Source organism: Artemia franciscana, chromosome 1 (genome assembly GCF_032884065.1).
Source record: "Artemia franciscana chromosome 1, ASM3288406v1, whole genome shotgun sequence".
Classification (NCBI taxonomy): domain Eukaryota; kingdom Metazoa; phylum Arthropoda; class Branchiopoda; order Anostraca; family Artemiidae; genus Artemia; species Artemia franciscana.
The window spans coordinates 20,100,887-20,125,694 of NC_088863.1; the positions used below are offsets into that span (position 1 = coordinate 20,100,887).

Below are 24,808 nucleotides of genomic sequence, written 5' to 3' on the forward strand. Positions count from 1 at the left end.
ATGTTACTCCTTACTATCAGTAGAAAAAAACTTATCTTTTTTATTTAATCTTTCAAAACCAACCTTGTTGTGAGAAATTCCGTACTATTTCCATGGTCTCTATCCTTAAAGTGTTGCAACAAAAAACTGCTTAAAATGGTACAACTAGAATTTCATACTGTCAAGCTATCTAATCTGACCTATCATAGTTACAGCAACAGCTGCAACCTGGTAAAGAGCAAGCCACGACCCATAGTAACCAAAAACTTAACGTGTTTTAAGAAGAAATTGCCATTCTTAGCTGATTCAGGGATGGTAACTATTATCTCAATTAGTCTTAATAGTAAAACTTAGTTCCAAAACATATTGTTGAGAATTTTGAAAATTAGCCTTAAACCCCTCATAAATGGCTACGGATCGGAAAAAAGTTCACCATTGGATTCACGATTACCGAAAGCCCTGCAAAGGCGACTTACAGTTCCTTGGCTTGAATCACTTTTGTGCAAAGGTAGCACAGATTTATCCTCTTCCCCCTTTTTTTTCTTTTTTCACTCCAAGCAGGACTAGAACACCAGAGAGAGCTGTTAAACGACTGATTTGAAAGGAAATTGTTGTATCTATGTTTTTTTGTAAGTACCGAAACATAATGTTAAAAATGAAAAACAATTTTAGACCAAAATCTAAATCTTCATATACAAAACGAAGTAAGAAAGTCATAAGAGTAGGTACCAACTATAATAAAAAGTCAGAACTCTCTTGAAGACAGCTAAGGAAAAGTTGGTTCTCTTTCGATTATTGTATTATTATCACACTGGGCCGTGAAAGGCTAACAATGGTGCTCAAGGATCTACCTTCAGTCTGATTTTATTCATTAAACCAAACATTCTAGAAACGGCGATGGGTTTTGTCATAATTTCTAAACAATCCTATTTCTGCACAATAGGTTATACATCAAACAAATTTTCATTTAAATCGTGTAATTTTAATTTTTCGCTCGAAAAAATGTAATCATCACATTTGTCACATAAAATAAAGACTTCTTTTTTTCCAACGAGATGAATTCGAACATCTAGAAAAGAAAAGAAATCATTAGAGATGGAAGAGTTTATTTTTTGCTCGTTAATACAAGAATATTTTTTTCTAATTTTTAAAGAACATTGTTTTCTTTGAATGTTCCTTCAGCCCACTTTGTAAAACCCGGAGGGATAAATTTCCGTAATCAAGGTTAGGAAAAGTTCAGAATTCGACTAGCCTAAGGACCTTTTCAACGAAGTAGTCAAATTTTCCTAAGCTTATCTTGCTTACCTGATTCCTCGTGATTATGCCGATGGGGGAAGCCAATGAAACCAACCAAATTCCCATTAGAGGATATATGGCTTGAATCAATGAAGTGAATAAGATAAGGAGCCATTTTGCTAATTTTTTTCCTTCTGGGGTAGACCAAAAACACCCTTGATTTTTCCAGAAAATAAAGAACATACTAAAAGATAAAGTTTTTGGCAGTGGTGTCAATTGGGAAAGGCATGTGTCCCTTCTAGATTTGAAAATACGCTTTTGGAACATTTTCATTGAGAATCCTTCGTTAGTATTAAATATTGTAAAAATACAAAAAAAAAATACCCCACGCCTTAAAAGCCTTTTGTACCCTCCTAAATATTTGTGAATTGATGCCACCTCATGCTTTTAACTAAGCAAGACGTAAATACAACTAACAGTAAACATCACTTACCAACAATCTGTACCCTTGATAGAGGCCAGGATCACGTGGCATTGCATATTTAATTGCTTTTTCGTTTAGCTACAGAATTAGAATTCCTATTACCTAACATTATGTTTGATCTTCATTATACATTTCTTTCATTATTACTATAGAATGTCAAACTATATATATATATGATTTTTTGATGGTGTTTATAAACGAATAAGGGTATGGTTAGAAAATAAAATAATATTTGGTGTTCTCTTTTAATTAAGATCAAATGTTTTAGACTTAGAATAGCTATTAAATTTCGCATAGATTCCAAGTTTAGTATTTAGTATGACAGCAGTAGAAAAATTTTCTATGTTTATCATAAAGGGGAAAAGTAACTGATGAGTGGAGCTTGTCCGTACGAAAAGTACACGTAAACTATGGTAGCAATAGATGTCTTTAAATATCAGGGTTCAGACCATCAAGGCCAATTACTTAAACGAATACCTAGTACTTACTGATCGATTTCGCCGTATGCTATCATTTAAGAAATAAAATAGTTTTTCTTTCCTTTTGTGGGGATTATAGATTCATGTTTATTTTTGCATACGAAATTACTATACACGAACCATAGCTGAGCAAAATTACCCTGGGCAATTTCATTCGATTTTACTTGTAATTGACTATCAACGAGAGCTACTTTAGATAACAATAATTCTACCAATTTTGGTTGAACCAAAGGAGCTACACAATAGTTTATTTCACATACATTACAGATACGTTGACACTAAGGCAACATTAGAGGATAGGATTTATTGCCGAATATTGGCTTAGAGGCATGGTAGGTAGGCACAGGAGGGAGGCTGACACCAGAATTAGGGGTAAAAGTCTAATCCAGATCCAGCCGACAGTGAATAATCAAACAGTTCGTGGTAACGAACTGTAGTAAGGAGCGATCCGGCTCAATAGTAACCAAAACTCTAAAAAATTGAATTTTGATATAAATAGCTACTTCAAAAGAATCGCATTTTAATGCTGATTTTAAATACATAAGTTTCATCAAGTTTAATCTTACCCATCAAAAGTTACGAGCCTGAGAAAATTTGCCTTATTTAGGAAAATAAGAGGAAACACCCCCTAAAGGTCGTAGGATCTTAACGAAAATGACACCATCAGATTCAGCGTACCAGAGAACCGTACTGTAGAAGTTTCAAGCTCCTATCTACAAAAATGTGGAATTTTGCATTTTTTGCCAGAAGACAAATCACGGGTGCGTGTTTATTTGTTTGTTTTTTTTCCCAGGGGTCATCGTATCGACCAAGTGGTCCTAGAATGTCGCAAGAGGGCTCATTCTAACGGAAATGAAAAGTTCTAGTGCCCTTTTTAAGTGACCAAAAAAATTGGAGGGCATCTAGGCCCCCTCCCACGCTCATTTTTTTCCCAAAGTCAACGGATCAAAATTTTGAGATAGCCATTTTGTTCAGCATAGTCGAAAATCATAATAACTATGTAATTGGGGATGACTTACTCTCCCACAGTCCCTGGGGGAGGGGCTGCAAGTTACAAACTTCAAACAGTGTTTACATATAATAATGGTTATTGGGAAGTGTACAGACGTTTTCAGGGGGATTTTTTGGTTTTGGGGGTAGGGTTGAGGGAGGGGGCTATGTGGAAGGATCTTTCCTTGGAGAAATATGTCATGGGGAAAAAAATTCAATGAAAAGGGCGCAGGACGAATCTGGTCACGTTAGAAAAAAACGTCAAATTCAGAGCTTAATATACAATGTTGGGTGTTCGGAGCCTCTCTATTATGGAGTATAATTTGAAAATAACACAACTATACGAGCGATAAAACATATATACCACAACCATAAATCAACTAACGAAAGAATTGCTAAGAGATAACACAACTATAAAGCGAAAACAGGTGAAAACTAACAGGAAAATAACCGAACTAAGAGGTGGAAGGGGCCCAGAGAAAAAATATAATCCTTTTCCAATTTTGAGCCTAACTTCCGCAAAGGAGCAATAATATCAGAAGCCCCGAAACACCGAATTATTTTCTTTTCAAACAGTTCGTGGTAAAGAACTGTAGTAAGGAGCGACCCGGCTCAATAGTAAACGGAACTCTAAAAAACGGAATTTTGATGCTAAAAGATACATCAAAAGAATCGAATTTTTACGCTGATTCTAAATATATAAGTTTCAATTAATTTAGTCTTTGTCATCAAAAGTTACGAGCCTGAGAAAATTTGCCCTATTTTCGAAAAAAGGGGGAACATCCCCTAAAAGACATAGAATCTTAACGAAAATCACACTATCGCATTCGGCATATCAGAGAACTCTATAGCAAAAATTTCAAGTTCCTATCTAAAAAAAAGTGGAATTTCATATTTTTTGCCAGAAGACAAATCACGGGTGCGTGTTTATTTGTTTGTTTGTTGTTTTTTTTTCTTTTCCCCAGGGGTCATCGTATCGACCAAGTGGTCTTAGAGTGTCGCAAGAGGGCTCATTCTTACGGAAATGAAAAGTTCTACTGCCCTTTTTAAGTGAGAAAAAAATTGGAGGGCAAATAGGCCCCCTCCCACGCTAATGTTTTTCAAAAAGTCAACAGATTAAAATTTTGAGATAGTCATTTTGTTCCACATAGTCGAAAACCATAATAACTATGTCTTTGGGAATGACTTACTCCCCCACAATCGCTGGGGGAGGGGCTGCAAGTTACAAACTTTGACCAGTGTCTACATATAGTAATGGTTATTGGGAAGTGTACAGACGTTTTCAGGGGGATTTTTTGGTTTGGGGGGGGCGTGGGGTTGATGGGAGAGGGCTTTGTGGGAGGATCTTTCCTTTGAGGAATATGTCATGGGGGAAGAAAAATTCAATGAAAAGGGCGCAGGATTTTCTAGCATTACTATAAAAAAACAATGAAATAATAAACATGAAAACGTTTTTTCAAATGAAAGTAAGGAATAGCATTGAAATTTAAAACGAACAGAGATTATTACGCATATGAGGGGTTCTAAAAATACTTTAGCATAAAGAGCGAGGTATTTAGGAGGAGATAAATACCTCGCTCTTTATGCTAAAATATTTTTAGTAATTCCAACTATTTATTCTACGGCCTTTTTGATTCAGGGGTCATTCTTAAAGAATTGGGACAAAACTTACGATTTAGTGTAAAGAGCGAGGTATTAACGAGGGTACAAACCCCCTCGTACACATAATAAAAATATAAGAATATAAAAGTTTGTTACGTAAGTTGATTCTTAAGTTACGTATATTTTTTACTAATAAAAACGTTCGTTGAAAATTAAAAGTTCTAGTAGCCTTTTTAAGTAACCGAAAAATTGGAGGGCAGCTAGGCCTCCTTCCCCACCCCTTATTTCTCAAAATCGTCTGATCAAAACTAAGAGAAAGCCATTTAGCCAAAAAAAAATTAATATACTAATTTCATTTCAATGATTTATGTGCGGAGAGCCAAAATCAAACATGCATTAATTCAAAAACGTTCAGAAATTAAATTAAAAAAACTAGTTTTTCTAACTGAAAGTAAGGAGCGACATTAAAACTTAAAACGAACAGAAATTACTCCGTATATGAAATGGGTTGTCCTCTCGGCAGTCCCTCGCTCTTTACGCTAAAGTTTGACTCTTTGCCACAATTCTACTTTTTAAAACAATTAAAAACTTTAGCGTAAAGAGCGAGGGACTGCGGAGGGGACAACCCATTTCATACACGGAGTAATTTCGGTGCGTTTTAAGTTTTAATGTCGCTCCTTACTTTCAGTTAAAAAAACTAGTTTTTTTTTTATTTAATCCCTTAAATGCGCCATGTTTCCTGTAATGGAGCATAAAACACTGGTCAGAGATATCGTGGTGACGAACTGTAAGTAAGGAGTGACGCAGCTCAATAGTAACCGAAACTCTAAAGGACGGAATTTATATAAACAGAATTGGCCTATTTCAAAATAAGCCATTTGGAATTGAATTCCAAATATATAAGTTTCACTCAGTTCAGTTTCAACCATCAAAGGCTAGGAGTCTGAGAAAGTTTGCCCAACTTTTGAAAAAGGGGGAAAACATCCCTCAACCGTTAAAGAATCTAAATGAAAATTAACATCATCAGATTCAGTGTATCACAGAACCTAACTGTAGAGGTTTCGCTCCTATCTGCCAAAATTTGGAATTCTGTATTTTTTTGGAGAAAAAAGATCACGGCAGCGTGTTTTTTGTTTTTTTTTCTAGGGGTGATCGTATCGGCCCAGTGGTCCTAACATATCGGAATAGGGCTCATTCGATCGGAAATCCAAGGTTCTAGTGTCCTTTTTAAGTGACCAAAAAGATTGGAAGGCAACCAGGCCCCCACCCCATTTTTTCCCAGAATCATCAGATCAAAACTTTGAGATAGCCATTTTATTCAGCATAGTTGAAAGGCCCAATAGCTATGCCTTTGATTATAACAGGACCCTCCCAAAGAACATGGGGAAAGGTGTTTAAGTTATAAATTTCTCCATTGTTTACGTAATATAGTTTTTATTGATAAGTATACGTTTATTCGGGTGGGAGAAAGACAAATTTTCTGCTGGGGATTTTCCACGGGGAGAGAAGCTTCCAGGGGGTGAACTTTTCAGGAGAATATTTACACTGAGGGAAATTGCCAGAATTCCTATACAAAACTATTTTTATGTCTTGCTTTCTCTTTGCCGACTCAATTTTACGCGTGGAGATGTTAAGGGTAATTTTTCGGAATAAATTTTCAGCGGGAATCAATTGTACTGAGAATAATTCGTGTGGAGAGGGAATTTTTTCGTGGAGCTGGAGCCAGATTTTCTTGCATTAAAAAAATGATCAGAAATTAAATATAAAAAAACATGTTTTTTTTAAATGAAGGTAAAGAGCAACAATAAAACTTAAAACGGACATAAATTATTACGTATATGATGGGGATTGCCCCCTCCTCGACAACTCACTCTTTACACTAAAGTCTTAATATTTTCCCGACTCTTTAAGAATGAATCCTGAAACACAAGGGTCGTTTAATTAGAACAATAATAAGCTTTTTTAGAAGTACTAAAAAGACTTCAGCGTGAAGAGCGAGGTGTTGAGGATGTGGCACGCCCCTCATATAAGTAATAATTTATGCTCGTTTTAATTTTTAATGTTGCTTTTAATGCAAAGGAAAATGACGTAGCTTTTCCAAAACGAAAACTAAATAAAGAGTTTTTTTTGCTTTAAGATAAAAACGATAACGTTATTTCTGTCTTTCATAAGGATCTCTACTTCTGAATTCTATTTGCTGTCAATAGCAGCTATTTTATCGATAAAATAAAAAAAAAACTTTGCTTTCAATGTCATATTGGTTATCTGTCAAATTCGCATTCATTCTACATTGTTGCTAGAATTATTTTTGAAAATATTTTTGTGTTCTGTAGTAGCGAAATATTGCTTATAAATTTAATTTTCAGTACCAGATTATAAGTAATAAATAAACTATAAATTTGTTTTCTTCCTGATTTGATGCAATTGACACCACTGCTGTAACATTATCAGTATATTTCAGTAAGAAAATGAAGTGCACTCTAGTTAGGTTTTCCTTTAAGTTGTACCCTTATCGAATCGTAATATAAAGGCTTTCTCCGTGACTGGTGCTGGAGTGTAAATAAATACAATATATATATATATATATATATATATATATATATATATATATATATATATATATATATATATATATATATATATATATATATATATATATATATATATATATATATATATATAGCAGCAGCATCAGTTATATTTCAAAGCAAGTTTTTTATTTCATGAAACAAGATGATTTAACAGAAAGATATACACCGAGATACACAACGCTGCTGCTTGGTGAGAAGATTAATTTGAAGGCCAAAAATTTGCATTTTGAAAATTTTGATTATACAATACATCAACAGTATCTTCGACCACACTGCCTTTAATTTACAACTGAAACAAAAATATACAAAAAAAAAACAATTGTGTCAGTTCGACACTCCTGTTACCTGCTGGCCACCCGACCACATTATCTGCCAGATATGTTAGATTCACATTTGGTTAAACTTAATAAAATGAATATTAGTAAAATAATTAAGTTGCTTATTATAATTAATTGGAAGAGATAGTTTCAAAAATGAGCTAGATCAAATTCTGAATAACACTTCCTTCTTTTTAAAGCAGATGCATCGTATTAGACATTTTTAACTTCTTCATTTATTTGGAGCTTATAAAACTTTGCTTTTGCAAAAATATCATTGCTTAAATCTGAAGTGGGGTCTATACATAGAAACTCATACATTTTGAACGGCTTTTTAGGGCCTGTCATGACCACTTGAACTCTTCCTCTACTATACTAGAAAGTCTTATGAGAGCTTCTACTCGGAGTGAAGAATGAGCCCTTGAGAGAGCTTAAGTACAACACAAAGTTCTGCCGTCAATCTCGTGGTTGGAAAGGCATATTTTCTAATCATGCAAATTCTTATTCTGCAGCTATATGTTTTTCTACTGGAAATCGTCGAGACAGATATGATTAAAAAGCGTCGGCAGTTTTCCTGTTATAAGAAGCAGATAAGAATTCCCGATAGAGTTGAAGAATCTTCCTTCGGGGAAAAATAAAAACAAATCTGAAAACGTTTAGCTTAGGGTCGTTCAGGATTCAGAAGGAGTTGATAAAGGGAATTTTGTAGAATGATGGTGGCTGATTTATATGCTTTTAGGGATGTCCTTTGTGTAGAATAACAATGATGGAAGACTTTCCTCTCTTTTGAAGATCTCTTTAGAGAGATTTCCTCTCTTTTCCTCTCTTTCCTCTCTCTAAAACTAACATAAAATACAAGAGATGATGAAACAACCGAGAACATTGTAAAAACAAAAGCACTTAGAAGCACATTTCAATAGCGATTTAACATAAATGGCAGATGTTATAAATGTGTTGTTAGAGTTTCGAAAGAAGTGCACTAAACGAAATGGATCAGCAAATGAATTATATGAACAAAAGAGTGCTGCCGAAAAAAAATATTTTCACGAACCTAAAACAGGATCTCTCAATTTTAGTCTTAATTCATCGAGATGATTATAGAATCAAAATAGTTGGGACTATTCCTATTAAAAGACTGGCTATAGCTGCATGGAATCATAAACAAATCAGGACGCGCAGCAAACAAATTTTGAATTCATGGATCCCTCCAAATGGATTATCCATGAATCCATGGATCCCTTCAGATCCATGGATTCTTCTCCTAATTCTCAGTATTCTGACAATTTTCCCTAGCTTCTCAAATTTTCCATATAATTCATCATTTTTGCATTTTTTTTTTTTGAAGCTGTGAATTCCCTCCCACACCACAAAATAAAAACAGACCACAAAATCGTGGGTATATTCCTGTCAACAGCAATGATCATCAGTATATGCTATGAAGGCTTCGTATAAGAAGAATTCTCGTAGGGATCCTAAATATTTTTAGGGGAAGAAGCATCTTCGCAAAAAGCAAAAAAGAATAAACTCTTTGAAGCTGAGCAGCTGACATATATGGTGGAACTTTGGAACATTCCAACATGACTCAGTCACATTTGGATGTTACTAACTGAAGTAAAGGCCTATGCATGTTTAAATCTAAAACAATAATGTCCGTAAGAAAGAGTATAATTTTGTTTAAAACTAAATAGATTGTCCGTGATTCACAATTTTTAAGCAGACAAGTAAACTAAAATACATTTTCAAGGAACTTTCTAGTTGAGCCTTGTAACAAAAGTACATTGATTATGCTACATTTAAATCCAATTTTCAATTTTCTCTCTTGATTTATTGTCTGTTCTCATTTATGATAAAACCACCTCAAAAAGATGTAAATACCCTAAAATACTTACTTATAATACCTTACTTGGAATTATTTTTGTCTTCACTAGAGACTGCACTAGGGTCTAGTTTTAACTGGACATAAAGCTTTTATGTGTATTTCAGAGTAATATTCAGAAGCACGCTAGGGAATCACAAATTAATAGGTTCTTATCCGTAGATCCAACAACAGACATTTCAACCTCCCTTACCAGCCTAGAACGAGATAAGCTTTAATAATCGTGAAATATATCCGTTACCTGGGAAACGAAGAGTCATAGTTGCAGGAAGGGATTTCACTCTGGAAATAATTGCAGCTCATTTGACTAGAATAATCCAGTGTGAGAAATTGCCACTTAACGTCATATGGTAGTGACGCAGAGTTATAGTAGCACCATTTTCTCACAGAATAGAAGGAACTAAGGTTGACATTTGTTCTCATACAAATTCAATTTTAACACTTTGCTCACCACCAGGTTTATGACACATTGAGTCTGAAGAACTGCTATTACTAATTAAAGACTTGCCGTCTGATGAGCAAGATGAGTCAAACGAGAACTGGGGGCTGCCTCCTTGGTGCACTGCATGAAGCAACCCCCTCGGTCCATTTTTTGAATCCTTTTGTATATTATCTGGCACTGTTAGACTACTTCTATAGACCTTATGTTCACTTTGAGCCGCGACTAAAAACTTAGCATAATTGTCCATCAACACTCGTTCGGTTAATTGTCTTTGTTCACTTGGGTTCTCCGTCGGGCTTCTTTCATTAGCATAAGTCAATTCACCAGTTTGATATTTGTAGGCTACTTCACAGGCGTGACAGCGGCCTGTACCATGTAAATGTACCTTATCACCATATAAACCACAGTTGTTTTTATATCTCACTGTCTTTGAAATTTCATCAATGCTTTCATATTGTTGATCAACACGATCATGTGGTCTTTGATATGCTGGGCATCCATAGGCACACTCATATGTCACACTAGGAGGTATTACACTAGAATTTGTGCTTGACCCAAAAGATCGCTCAGTGACAGGTACTACAATATACTCTTTTGTTCGAACACCGCAAGGTTTAAGACCTCGACAGCTACCACATGAGCTTTGATAGTTAAAATCAACTATCTTTCGGCTATACATATCACTCGCATTACTAGGGGAGGAATCCGGTTTTTTCACCCTCCAATTTTGGGGCTGACTCACAATTGTAACTAAAAGCGTTCCAGCAGAAATTTCAATTAGCCTAGATATAAGTTGGAACGTCCACCATGACCAGTAGTTGTCTTTTAGAAAAATATCTTCCTGGATGTTCCATGGAATACTGAAGGAGCTGAAAAAACTACACAGTTGAGTTATTACCAGTCCAAGCGATACCACCGATACAGCGAGAGCTCCACGTGCTGCTGCTACGAGACCACGTACAACAACAGTTCTTGCGGATGCATAATGCTCAAGCTCAATCTGAAAAATAGGACTAATTTAAGGAAGACTAAAAAAAGAGCACAATTTTTTTTTTCAAAAAGTAAATTCAACTAAACTTAATACTGAAAAAGAGGTTCTTTTGTGTATTTATAACGCACTGGACATAGCCTATAGAGCTATGCATGAATTGTTCAACATAATCTAGGAGTTTGCTTGTTACCCTTGTATGTGCTGTTAGGCTTCATGGAATGGAAATATATATTCCTAGCCTCTGATGTTAAAGAATATGACAATAGCTGTATCCGTATATTTTTTCCTTGGTATATTAAATTATCTAGTGGTTTTTGCTTTGCTCCTTTTTAGTCAACACACATATCATGAATGAATATACTTCCAATTCCTGCTGAAATGTTTTAGTAGATCAAAACCCAACTTTAGACCGGGCAGATATCATAAGAACTCTCATTATCGTAAGTTGCATCGAGTTTGATAACTTTCTTGTTTCTCTTTAAGATGTACCACACCTTTGATTGCAAATACACTTTGGTTAATAAGTTGATCTCCTTGTACTAGCGTCAATTCATGAAAATGTAGTGGGGGGATGTATTCTTCAACTTTTTTAAATGAAAATACCAAAAAAAATATTTTTCCAAATTTAGGAAGAGGGGCAAATTCCCTCCTTGCCTATTCAGGTACTCTCAAAATTATCCTTAAAAAGTAAAATGCTTCATTTGAAGACTGGATTGGTTAATATCAATTATCGATTCAGCGTTGGCTCAGTAGTGTCAATATTGATCATAATCAAACAATTCGTGGTAACGGACTGTAAGTAAGGAGCGACTCGGCCCAATGGTAACCGAAATTCTAAAAACAGAATTTTGTTAAAAATACATGCATCAAAAGAATTGGCTTTTCATGCTGGTTCCAAATATATATAAATCATTAAGTTTGATTTTACCCAGCAAAAGCTAACGGCAAAAGCCTGATTTTCAAAGGGGGGGGGCATCCCCCAAAAGTCAAGGAATCTTATTGAAAATTGCACCATCAGCAGGCACCATATCAAAGAACACTATTGTAAAGTTTTTTTTCTACTGTAAAGCTCCCGTCTTTAAAAATACGGAATTTTGTGTTTTTGCCGGAAGAAAGATAACTGTTTTTGTTCATTTTTTATTCTTTCTTTTTCTTTGTTCTTCCCAGTGGTGATCGCTGTCCGAGCAATGGTGCTATAAAATTCGAAGAGGGCTTATTTGAACGAAAATTAAAATTTATAGCGCCCTTTTTAAGTTATCAAAAAATTGGAAGGCAAAAACTGTTTAGGGGATGACACGACCCCCCCCCCACAGTCCCTGTAGAGTCCAAGGAGATTCTTTTGAGGAATTGCCCAAAGGAAATTTTCAGCAGAGTTGGAACTTTCCGGAGGATTTTTACGTGGGGGAGGGGGTTCCACACGGGGGAATTATCACCAGGAAAACTTCTCCGAGAGGAAATTTTCCGTGGGAGACAATATCCATTTGGGACGGGGGATTTCCAGGAACAATTTTCCACACAAGGAGATTCTGTCATGACCTGATTAACGATCAGAAATTAAATAAAAAGCAAGTCTTTTCTTAAATGAAAGTACGCTGAGGAGTATTGTCTAGGCAGAATCGCCCGCAAGATAATTTCCTGGGGAAATTTACAGCGAGGATGGAATTGTCCGGGGTTATTTCTCAAGGAAAAGGATTTTACGTGAATGGAAATTTCTATGGAGAAATTTTTAGTGGGTGGATTTCCATGGAAAGAAAATAAAAAACACGTCAAAAATCTGTTTATGTGCATTTTTGTTACGTTTTTACGAGTGTAAAAATTTTTTTAAGGGGGTTCAAACCCCGTACACCCAAACCCTGGATATACAACCTTGATATTGTTCATTTTGCACTGGTATTTTTTTTTATTGGGTGAACTTTCAGACCTTCAGACCGTATCCTCTTTTCTACATCACTTTCATCTCTACGCTTATTTATTTTACTTTTGCAGTTTTGCCTCTCCTTCATACTTCTTCTTTTTGTTATTAATTTGTGTTATTTTTTTCCGATTTTTTTTGGGTAGAGTTAAGCGTTTCTTATTATATCATTTAATAAATACCTTGATTAGGATTCAAGACTTACCACTCTAGTATACTATTACTAAATTACATGTGTGACATTAAATCTATATAATCTTGCACCATTTCATGACTAAAATTATAATTATTAGTAAAACCTTGGAATTTCATTCTTTTTAAGTCCAAAATCACAAGAACAAAGTTTTTCTTAGAGATGGGGGACTTTATGTCAACTTTAAGAGACAGGTTAAGTAATGTATATACAACTTTCGCTATAATCAAAAGCCGTCCTCAGCAAAATAGAAAAGATTCTAAATTTGTTGTATTAATTAACATATTAATGTGTATTAGCCAGTACTAATAACATGTTTTGAAAGTAAATTTTCTATTATTTAGCTAGCCTAACTCCGTCTTATTTGTAATTTTCTTTATTTTTCGGAACTATTTTGTTCTTTTATGATGGAAAAACAGCGTGGTCTACTATTTGTAATCACACAAACACAATGAATTTGAGTAGCCAAAGGGGTATCATAAAGAAGTCAGTAGTAGTAGTTAAATAGTATTCAGAGGTGCAAACACACAAACACAATGTTTTTGAGTAGCCAAAAGGGTATCATAAAGAAGTCAGTAGTAGTAGTCAAATAGTATTCAGAGGTGCAAACACACATACACAATGTTTTTGAGTAGCCAAAAGGTCTACTCATAAGGAAGTCTGTAGTATGATTGCGGGTGTTTTAAAAAGGCACTAGAATGGAGTGTCCAAGGAAGTTGTAAAGCCACTGCGTTCTTTTTCCCTTGGGGTTGATAAGGGGATGTTGGAACGTTGGTAGGAGGACAGACGTCGCACAGTAGATTGAGAAGGAGATTTTAAGAAGAAAAATTGTATAAGGCTTTTCTGTAATATACAGGGTGTGGTCCCAGGTGTAGAAATTGGGAGGGGGTAATTGCCTTTCTAGGTTTTGAAAACTCTACCTTTGGCGCATTTTTCATTAATCAAATCAAAAAAAAAATCTTACCATAAATTTTTAAAAGTACCCATTTTTCTACTATAGTCATAAACAAATCCTTCCCCCAGCCATATTCTCGTTAATCCGCACATTTGTGAGGTCTAATTGATTTATTTAGTTTTTATTTACTTATTGATTTATTTACTTAGTAAATTAATTTATATTTAACAGAATTCGATAAATTTGCAATAGATGATATTTTCTACCATGGATCCCAAAAATAAAACTATTTTCAGTCCAAATATTATTGCTTAGTGTCTTAAAAGAAATCAAATTTTTACACTCGACGTCCTTCTGGCTTTTCACAGCTCATAAAAATCTCACAATAAAATTTAACAAGATATGTTGAGTCGTAAAGAGACAGAAAAAAAAATCCCAACAGATGGTTGAACACAGAAAGATCATAACCTATTAAGAAAAAAAATTATCAGAGATTGAAGTGACAAGGAAATGACAAGTTTGAAGCTTGGAACGATTCTAAGATTTAGAACTATAATTATTATTTTAACGTAAACGAATATGAATAAATATGTATGCATAAGTACATATGTGTGTTAAATAAAATATTAAAAAGTGTAAAAGGTCAAGAAAGTGGTAGAACACATACGTTTCCGTAACTCCGTACTCCGGTTATCAATGTACCGGGCGTGTTATTAAACATCGTAACTCCGTTTGATCGTGCCCCATAATCTCATTTTAGATTATCAGATTTGGTGATACTCCTATCTGTTCAGTTAGATTTTAGATTAATTCATCTAAAATTGACAAATGGAATTTTTTCTTTTTGCCAAAACGACTTAGGGAGTTGCTTCTGAACGAGCTACAAGGGGATTGTGTGAAGATACTGTAAGCGCCAGGAACAGGTTTGTATCCATGATTTTCGTGCGGGGAGAGAGGAGTTATCTAAACATTTTGTATTCGAGAGGGGGGAAGCTCTTTTATTTTTATCGTTTTTTGATGAAGTGCTACAAATTTTTCAAGGTTTTTTCTCGGGCTATTCAGTTGCAGGTTATATTCAGTTTTCAAGGTTATAAAAAAGGTGATAAGAAAGATAAGAGGTCGTAAGGATTCCAGCAAAATGATTGTACGCCCTAACTAACGACGGAAGGATATAGCATGAAATAAATCGAAGATAGGGAAGATTTCATTGGAGGCGAATATATCAAAAGAATCGCATTTTAATGCTGATTTTATTTATACAAGTTTCATCAAGTTTAGTCTTACCCACCAAAAGTTACGATCCTGAGAAAACTTACCTTATTTTAGATAATCGGAGGAAACACGCCCTAAAAGTTATAGAATCTTAACGAAAATTACACCATCAGATTCAGCGAATGAGAGAACTCTGATTGAGAAGTTTCAAGCTCCTATCAACAAAAATATGGAATTTTGTATTTTTTGCCAGAAGACAGATCGCGGATACGTGTTTATTTGTTTGTTTTTGTTTTTTTTCTCAGGGGTGATCGCATCGACCCAGTGTACTAGAATTTTGCGAGTGGGCTCATTCTAATGGAAATTAAAAGTTCTAGTGCCCTTTTTAAGTGACAGAAAAATTGGAGGGTACCTAGGCCCCCTCCTACGAACATTTTTTCCCAAAGTCACTTGATCAAAATTTTGAGATTCGAAAACCTAATAACTATGTCTTTGGGGACGACTTAATCCCCCGCAGTCCCAGGGGAAGGGGCTGCAAGTTACAAACTTTGACCATTGTTTACATATAGCAATGGTTATTATGAAGTGTATAGACGTTTTCAGGGGGACTTTTTCGCGTTGGGGTGGGGGTGGGTCGGGGGGAGGGCGTTACGTGGGAGAAACATAGGAGGACCTTTCCATGGTGGAATTTATCATGAGGAAAAATAATTTCCATGAAGGGGGCGCAGTATTTTCTAGCATTATTTAAAAAAACAACGAGAAAAAAATTCACCTGGAAGTAATGAGTAGCATTAAAACTTAAAACGGACATAAAATATTACGTATATAAGGGGGTTCGTCTCCTCCACAATACCTTACTTTTTAAACTAAAGTATTTTCAGTAATTTCAACTATTTATTCTACGACCTTTGTGATTCAGGGGTCATTCTTAAAGATATGGGATAAAATTCAAGCTTTAGTGTAAAGAACGAGGGGACAAACCCCCTCATTTACATAATAAAAATGCACAAATTTAGAAGTTCGTTACGTAAGTTAATTCGTAAGATACGTATGTTTATTACTAACAAAAAAATGTTCGTACAAAAAATAAGAAAATCTATTTGCATTTTAAGTAACCGAAAATTGGAGGGCAACTAGGCCTCCTCCTCCACCCTTTTTTTATCAAAATCGTCCAATCAAACTATGAGGAAGCCATTTAGCAAAAAAGAATTAATATACAAATTTCGTTTTAATTATTCATGAGCGGTGAGCCAAAATCAAAACATGCATTCATTCAAAAACGTTCAGAAATTAAATAAAAACGAACAAGTTTTTTAACTGCAAGTAAGGAGCGACATTGAAACTTAAAACGAACGGAAATTTATTCCGTATATGAAAGGGGTTGTTCCCTCCGCAACGCCTCACTCTTTACATTAAAGTTTTTTTTATAGTTTTTAAAAGTAGAGTTGTGACAAAGAGTCAAACGTTAGCGTAAAAAGCGGGGCGTTGTGGAGAGGACAACCCCTTTCATATACGGAATAATTTCTGTTCGTTTTAAGTTTTAATGTCGCTCCTTACTTGCAGTTAAAAAACTTGTTTTTTTGTTTTATTTAACAGTATTCAGAAGATGATCAGTAGCAGCAATAAAGGTGACAATGAAAACGCAGGCGTGTTTTCAGTCGTATTTATGCGACAAACTATTGGGACAATTATTATACTTTAAATGATGCAGGACGGAAGATAATCAACGTAAAAATAATATTGAAAGCTAAAATGCATCCTCGAGAAAAGAAAATGGTTCCTGGGCTACGAATTATTCATTCAGATCGATATTTTCGGTAAGATTTATTTTCTAAAACGAGGATCAAACTGAGGTCTCCTGGGAGGAATCCGGAGATTTTGAGACCACGCCCCCGACAAGGCCATAAATAATGGCTGATTTATTTAAATTCTTATTCTTAGTCACTATATTCCGTACTATAGCTTGTAGCTACCCACAGAACAGAGCTGTTTTGAAAGCATAGTACGCATTATTTAATAAGGGCTAAAGAAGATAAAAATCGTAAAGCAACGTATTTCAGTGGGTTATTAATGCCAGACAGCTGGTGAGATACGGCTTTATTATTTTTTCTCTTTTTTCCAAAGAAAATGTGACAATGGTTGTAACATTGTCATGGCAGGATCAAGCTGGGTAAGATTCAAAGGTCTGGAAACCATCGGCTGTTGACAGTTCTATAGCTGTTGACATATGTCAGGTTCGTAAATTATTTCGACAGTATATGTAGTTTCTTCTTTTTCATTCTTCTTTATGTCATTTGTCCGAAATGTACACTTATTTAAATGCCACTTTACATGGCACAGTCTTTCCAACTCCATTCCGGGTCTTCCAATTTCCATTCCAACGGTTCCCTTCCCTATATTCAAAGCTATTTTTTTCCGATTCAATAACCCCATGGAAATAAAACAAGCATCCTTGACCTCCTTCCCGGAGAGTAAACAATTTCGCACTTTTATAGATTGGGGCATGAAACCACAGCAACAAGGTTTTCTGATACGCTCAATTTGATAAAATAATTTATTAAGATCACATTCGTTTTACGGATATTTTCCTCCTTTTTGAGAATTGGGTAAATTTTCTAAAGCTCATAAGATTTGAGGGGTAGCTTTAAACTTAACGGATATTAAATGTTTTGAATCATAATAACGAGCTAGTTCTTCTAATGCACATGTTACCAAAGCTCTTGTTTTTTGATTTTTATTACAGTTGGCCCGAGTGCTCCTTATTTACAGTATGTTAAACAGCTCATTTGATTTTAAACCACTATCTGTTTGAGATTCGTTTGGTCTATACTAGATTTGTCTCAACCCCCGTCCCCCTCTCTATTTACTTTATTTAGTAAAAAGTTTTTTTTTTATTTAATAAATAGTTGAAATTACTAAAAATACTTTAGCATAAAGAGCGAGGTATTTATCTCCTCCTAAATACCTCGCTCTTTATTCTAAAGTATTTCTAGAACCCCTCATATGCGTAATAATCTCTGTTCGTTTTAAGTTTCAATGCTACTCCTTCCTTTCATTTGAAAAAACGTTTTCATGTTTATTTTTCATTGTTTTCTTATAGTAATGCTAGAAAGTCATACGCCCTTTTCCTTGAATTTTTCTTCCCCCATGACAGATTCCTCCGAGGAAAGATCCTTCAACATAGCCCCCTCCCCTCATCCCCACCCCCCAAACAAAATAAAATCCCCCTGAAAACGTCTGTACAGTTCCCAATAACCATTACTATATGTAAACACTGGCCAAAGTTTGTAACTTGCAGCCCCTCCCCCAGGGATTGTGGGGGAGTAAATCATCCCTAAATACATAGTTATTATGGTTTTCGACTATGCTGAACAAAATGGCTATCTCAAAATTTTGATCCGGTGACTTTGAGAAAAAAATGAGCGTGGGAGGGGGCCTAGATGCCCTCCAATTTTTTTGGTCAATTAAAAAGGGCACTAGAACTTTTCATTTCCGTTAGAATGAGCTCTCTTGCGGCATTCTAGGATCACTTGGTCGATACGATGACCCCTGGGAAAAAGAAAAAAAAACAAACAAACCAACAAATAAACACGCACCCGTGATTTGTCTTCTGGCAAAAAATACAAAATTCCACATTTTTGTAGATAGGAGCTTGAAACTTCTACAGTATGGTTCTCTGATACGCTGAATCTGATGGTGTCATTTTCGTTAAGATTCTACTACTTTTACGGGGTGTTTCCCCCTATTTTCTTAATTAAGGCAAATTTTCTTAGGCTCGTAACTTTTGATGGGTAAGACTAAACTTGATGAAACTTATATATTTAAAATCAGCATTAAAATGCGATTCTTTTGATGTAGCTATTGATACCAAAATTCAATTTTTTAGAGTTTTGGTTACTATTGAGCCGGGTCGCTCCTTACTACAGTTCGTTACCACGAACTGTTTGATTCTACGGCCTTTCTGATTCAGGGGTCATTCTTAAAGAATTGGGACAAAACTTACGATTTAGTGTAAAGAGGGAGGTATTAACGAGGGTACAAACCCCCTCGTATACATAATAAAAATATAAGTTATGAAAGTTTGTTACGTAAGTTAATTCTTAAGTTACGTATATTTTTTATTAATAAAAACGTTCGTTAAAATTAAAAGTTCTAGTTGCCTTTTTAAGTAACCGAAAAATTAGAGGGCAACTAGACCTCCTTCTCCACCCCTTATTTCTCAAAATCGTCTGAACAAAACTAAGAGAAAGCCATTTAGCCAAAAAAAGAATTAATATACAAATTTCATTTTAATAATTTATGTGTGGAGAGCCAAAATCAAACATGCATTAATTCAAAAATGTTCAGAAATTAAATAAAAAAAAACTTTACCCGAAATTTTGGCTCAACCATGCACTTGACACAGGAATCTTCCAAGAATCTTCAATTTAACCTAATTTTCGACAGTTGCGTCAATTCAGAAAAATATGGAAGGGGAGGTAATTTTTTTCCAATGTCTAGGGAATAAATTTGTGTTTTTTCAATAATTTCAGAAAAATAAAAAATAAAAAATTCAAAAAATAGCCCCCCCCCCTCCCAAAAGGCAATTTTCAAAATCAAAGAGGTGAACAAAGAATTAGGAGCACATATCCTTCTTCCCTTCCCCAATTGACGCCACTGTTTTGGCGCTTCTTGTTTAAATTAAATAAAAAAAACGAGTTTTTTTAACTGAAAGTAAGGAGCGACATTAAAACTTAAAACGAACAGAAATTACTCCGTATATGAAATGGGTTGTCCCCTCCGCAATCCCTCGCTCTTTACGCTAAAGTTTGGCTCTTTGCCACAATTCTACTTTTTAAAACAATTAAAAACTTTAGCGCAAAGAGCGAGGGATTGCGGAGGGAAAACCCATTTCATATACGGAGTAATTTCTATTCGTTTTAAGTTTTAATGTCGCTCCTTACTTTCAGCTAAAAAAATTAGTTTTTTTTTATTTAATTATCTACTAAAAGGGTCTAAGAGTAACCTATAATCTTCCTATTAGTTCATACCCAGAAAAGTTTTTCTTGCCTGCAAGAAACAACATCTTTTTTAGTTTTGTTTTAAAATATGGTACTATAAATTAAGATAAGCTTCTAGGCTCAATTATTCTGCAAGGTTAATTAAACTAATCCTTTGCCAGAATTGACTAAAAAACACATTTTCTTGCAAGTTAATCACTATTATTCACTCAGTCTACAGCAAAGAAGTAAAATTAATTCTAATGTTATCCAATTTGATTTCTTTGGCTTTTTCTGGCGCCTCTACGGCCACACCATTGCTGAGATTGCTTAGAAATGACGTGATTTCTACTGAGCAAAACATCGAAATCTGAGAGCCGTTATTGTCTCTCACAAATTCGTGATTCTGCATAAGGATGTTATTCTATCCATTTAAAGTAGTTCAAATCAATGAATGTTAACAAAAGATAATAATAAGTTGTATTACAAATACATATAATAGCGAAATGCAAATATATAAACAAATATTTAAAAAGCCTTGCTAGTTTTACTTAAAAAATTACATCGGATTAAGGCTGCATCTCATAAATTTGGAATAGCAGAAAAATGATAACAAGAGAGAAATTGACACCTGCAATTACAATTACTCCCTCCCTAGACTCCCCTCTAGCTGCTGCATTAGCCTCAGGTGTGTTTTTTTCATTCTATGGTGTAGTCGTTTGTGGTTTGATCTTTACTATCAAATTTAATCGATTAATGATAATAATGAGGAAAAACTAGAAGTAAAGACAAATATACTAAAATGTAAAACAACAATACCATCTACGCCACAAAGCAAGCCACCTTGAAGGAAAGCATAAAACATGACAAGACAATTATTTAATTGCATGATAATATAGCTTATACGCTAATAAAAAAGTAAAATTACAAGGATCGAAAAATATGAAGCTCTGGCTAAACGAGCAAAAAAGCTTAGAACAGAAAATTTAAATATAGAAATATAGTATCGTGTTGATTATAGCCTTCTATCATATTAAACAAAACGGTGAGTACACTGTGTGAACTAAAATTCTATCAGAAAACTTGTAACTACACCAGAAAATTGGTGTACACAGATAAAGATAGCTTAACCCGTCAATCGGTTGCCTAGAAGATGAATTGCTAAGAGAGTCATCACTGAACTGTTCTAAAAAAAATGTTACCAGGTTTATGTGGTTGGAACAACAGTTATAATACAGTACAGTTGAAACAATACAATTCTAAGAAGATGTCACTAGGTTTATGTGGTTGAAACATACTATTACCGTCATCATTATTTGTGTGCTGGAAATAAGACAACTGAAAAGAAAACAAAAAGAACAGCATTTTGCAGTTTTCGTGATAAACAGCAGAGATGGGGGCTTCAAAGGTGTTTAATTGGAAAGTAAATACAAGTAGATATTTGTTCAAGAACCTGTTGGACGGATTAGGGGTTATTATGTCTAAAGGAACTCTTTCTCCCAGCACTTCTAAGTGCATGAAAAAATGGCTTACCAGATGAAGTGACTTACTACTGATAGTCGAAAGGTGCAAACCGACATATTACACATTATTCATGAATGATCCAGCTCCAAACGAACTTTTGAATTGTCGCGGAAGGATTGTTTTGAGACACTGCCATGTTATTATGCGGTTCAAAATTTATAATTTATGGACTGTTTTTCCAGTTTCCCTGAGCTTACTAAGCCCTTTTGCTGAGATGCAATCTCTTTTTCATCTAATAAGGGAGCTAGAACTTTTAATTTTTTGTAGAATGAATTCCCTTCTGATATTCTAGGATTTTGTGAATTTCTAGAAAGAAATAAAACAATTTCATATTTTTGTAGGTATGGACTCTGTCTTGTATTTGACAGTAAATTTTTATCAATATTACTGCCTCTTTTTGGTTGTTTTCCTCATTTTTCGAAGATTGGGTGAATTTACTCTGGCTCGTAGCTTTTGATGGGTAGCTTTAAACTTAAAGAAATATAGGTAGTTGGAATCCCCAAAGGAAGTTTTACTCATACTCATACAGCTTACCCGTGCATACAATTCCCTTTTAACCCTCCATGACAAAATATTTGCAAATTCTGCGTCACATTCAGTTTCTCCTCTGTTTTTTAAGAACTATTCTGAACTGATTTATTTATAAAAAGTGTGATGGTTAAAATTTACCTTAGCCTGGCAAATTTCAAATAAGTTGAATAAACTGAAGTTAGCATAAAAGTTCTATATTTTTTTCGACTTTGTGCTTCTGGCATAAAACTCTTTACTAGCATCAAATATCCTGCGTTACAAATTACTTCTTGTTTTCAATCGTTAGGTGACGCTTCTTTAATTCTCATCAAATAGAAAGTCTGTCGGGCCATTGTCTATCCAAAGGGAATCAGACGTCAGTGTGGGACGTCAATTGAAACATATTTCCATCTGTTTTGCACATAGAAATCACGAAACGCAGGAACTATCTTTTATTGAATTCCTCGCAGTTGGCCTCTGACCTATTTGACCTCATTTAAGACAGCGGAAGTTGTTATACTTGGAAGTATTTCAATTTAATTGAATGTGATAATTTCGATGTGACTTGATCCTTTTTAAACTTTCCGGAACTATGGGATATGATCACATCCCACAGAGAGTAGTTTTTTTTAGTTTTGATAAATTGATTGATTGATTGTAGGAAAAAAATATTGATATAACATCTAAAACTATCCAAAGTGTTTTTTATTGTGGCAAAACCGTGCTACTGTTGATGTAAGTTCAGTTTTCCATCTATTAGGTATATCTATCCCTTCGAAGGGCAAACACCCCTCGCTCGAACTGATGCTACTGATAAGCAGTTTGAAATTTGACCTACTTAGAAGAGATTTTTAAACGATCCACCAAGACAATATAGTTTCGTTCAACTAAATCATAAGCTTGATACAAATAGAGCTGCTCATGGTGATCAAGAACCGGAATTCTACTTGAATATTATTTTGAGCCCCATAAGCAAGTTCATTTGTTCATAGTGAAAACAGAAAAAATACGGAATGAGGACGCCAGAAAAATCTGGAGTGGGGCATAATCAACGATGTATCTAGGGAAACATGCTGGGGGGGATGGGACAAGAGCGCTAATAATTTACCAAATTGACTAGTTTATTAAAAAAAAAAAATAGTGAAAACAGAAAAAACACGGAATGAGGACGCCAGAAAAATCTGGAGTGGGGCAGGGTCCCCGCCCTGGATCTGCCAGTGACTGCAACAAAGTTCTTTTGCTGAAAGAATAGAAATTATAGGAATTTCTCTATTATAAAAATATAGAGAGTAGAAATTAAGTTTAGCTTATTTACAAATATTTCTTGCTTGAAAAAATATTTTGACCTATGGTCTTGAAACAAATATCTATTTCTAGACCCTTACATCTTTTCTTATGTAAGGTAGTATTTTGTGAAATCTGTTCCTGCTAAAACTTAGTTTAAATTTCCGCAATTATAATCATTAATTTTATATCGAGAAATCCAGCAAAATGTAAAGGGACAAGAGCAGATATATATATATATATATATATATATATATATATATATATATATATATATATATATATATATATATATATATATATATATATATATATATATATATATATATATATATATATATATATATATATGTATATATATATATATATATATATATATATATATATATATATATATATATATATATATATATATATATATATATATATATATATATATATATATGTCATCTTCATCATAATCAAGGGTGTATCTTAGGAAAAATGTTGGGGGGGGGAATGTGACAAGAGCGCTAATAATTTACCAAATTGACAAGTTTATTTAAAAAAAAGGTGAAAAACAGAAAAAACATGGAATGAGGACGAACAAATCTGGAGGGGGCAGAGTTCCTCCAGCCCCCCTAGATCCGCCAGTGGCTATAACAGCATTAATTTGCTGAAAGAATAGAAAATGAGGAGATATTAAGTTTAGCTTATTTACAAATACTTCTTGTTTGAAAAAATATTTCGACCTATGGTCTTCAAAAAATATCTGTCAATATATCATAATTTTCGTCCGCACCTTCCTCCTTGACAGCACAATCGAAGGATCCAATCTTCAGCAGAATGATCGTTTCGCCGTTTCATAAAGTAATTTGTAATCACCACCACATTTATGCATGCAAAGATACAGTAATTTGTCCCAGGCTTTATGCCCATATACTTCCAGCCCATCCATCAACATCATAGCATACTGAATAGTGAGTGACCATAGCAATTGATCAAATAATGTAAAGTATTGAGAATGTTTTATACATAATCGACGATGGAAACCAGTTTTTGACTGACGCATAATCAATGAATTTCGATTAATCTTAATTTGGGTTTTTAAGTGCATGCCAAATATAGCTGTTAAAAGCAAGGTCATGTATGCGCAGTCTTCAGTGGTGAGCCTCTCTTGAGAATTTTTTTACACATTTCCTTCAAAACCATACCTTCAACTTCTTTGTTGGAGATACCATACTCCAGTTTCTTTGTACGAGCGTGCTCTTGGCCCATTCTCCTCCCCCAAGAATCAGCAAACTCCTACATAAGAGAATAAAGATCTTCCAGA

The 24,808-nt window shown here is 34.5% G+C and overlaps 1 protein-coding gene across 2 annotated transcripts in view; it reads right to left on the reverse strand.

The window, feature by feature from the left end:
• Window positions 1-939: 939 nt before the first annotated feature.
• The window catches only part of LOC136026692 (uncharacterized), a 74,652-nt gene continuing 50,783 nt past the window's right edge, over window positions 940-24,808 (reverse strand). For both annotated transcript variants that reach the window (XM_065703453.1, XM_065703444.1), the window contains exons 4-5: window positions 9,796-10,996; window positions 940-1,048 (exon numbers count right to left, since the gene is read on the reverse strand). In XM_065703453.1, coding sequence (XP_065559525.1) covers window positions 9,974-10,996 — 1,023 coding nt within the window. In that variant the 3' untranslated portion in view covers window positions 940-1,048; window positions 9,796-9,973. The remainder of the gene's footprint in view (window positions 1,049-9,795; window positions 10,997-24,808) is intronic.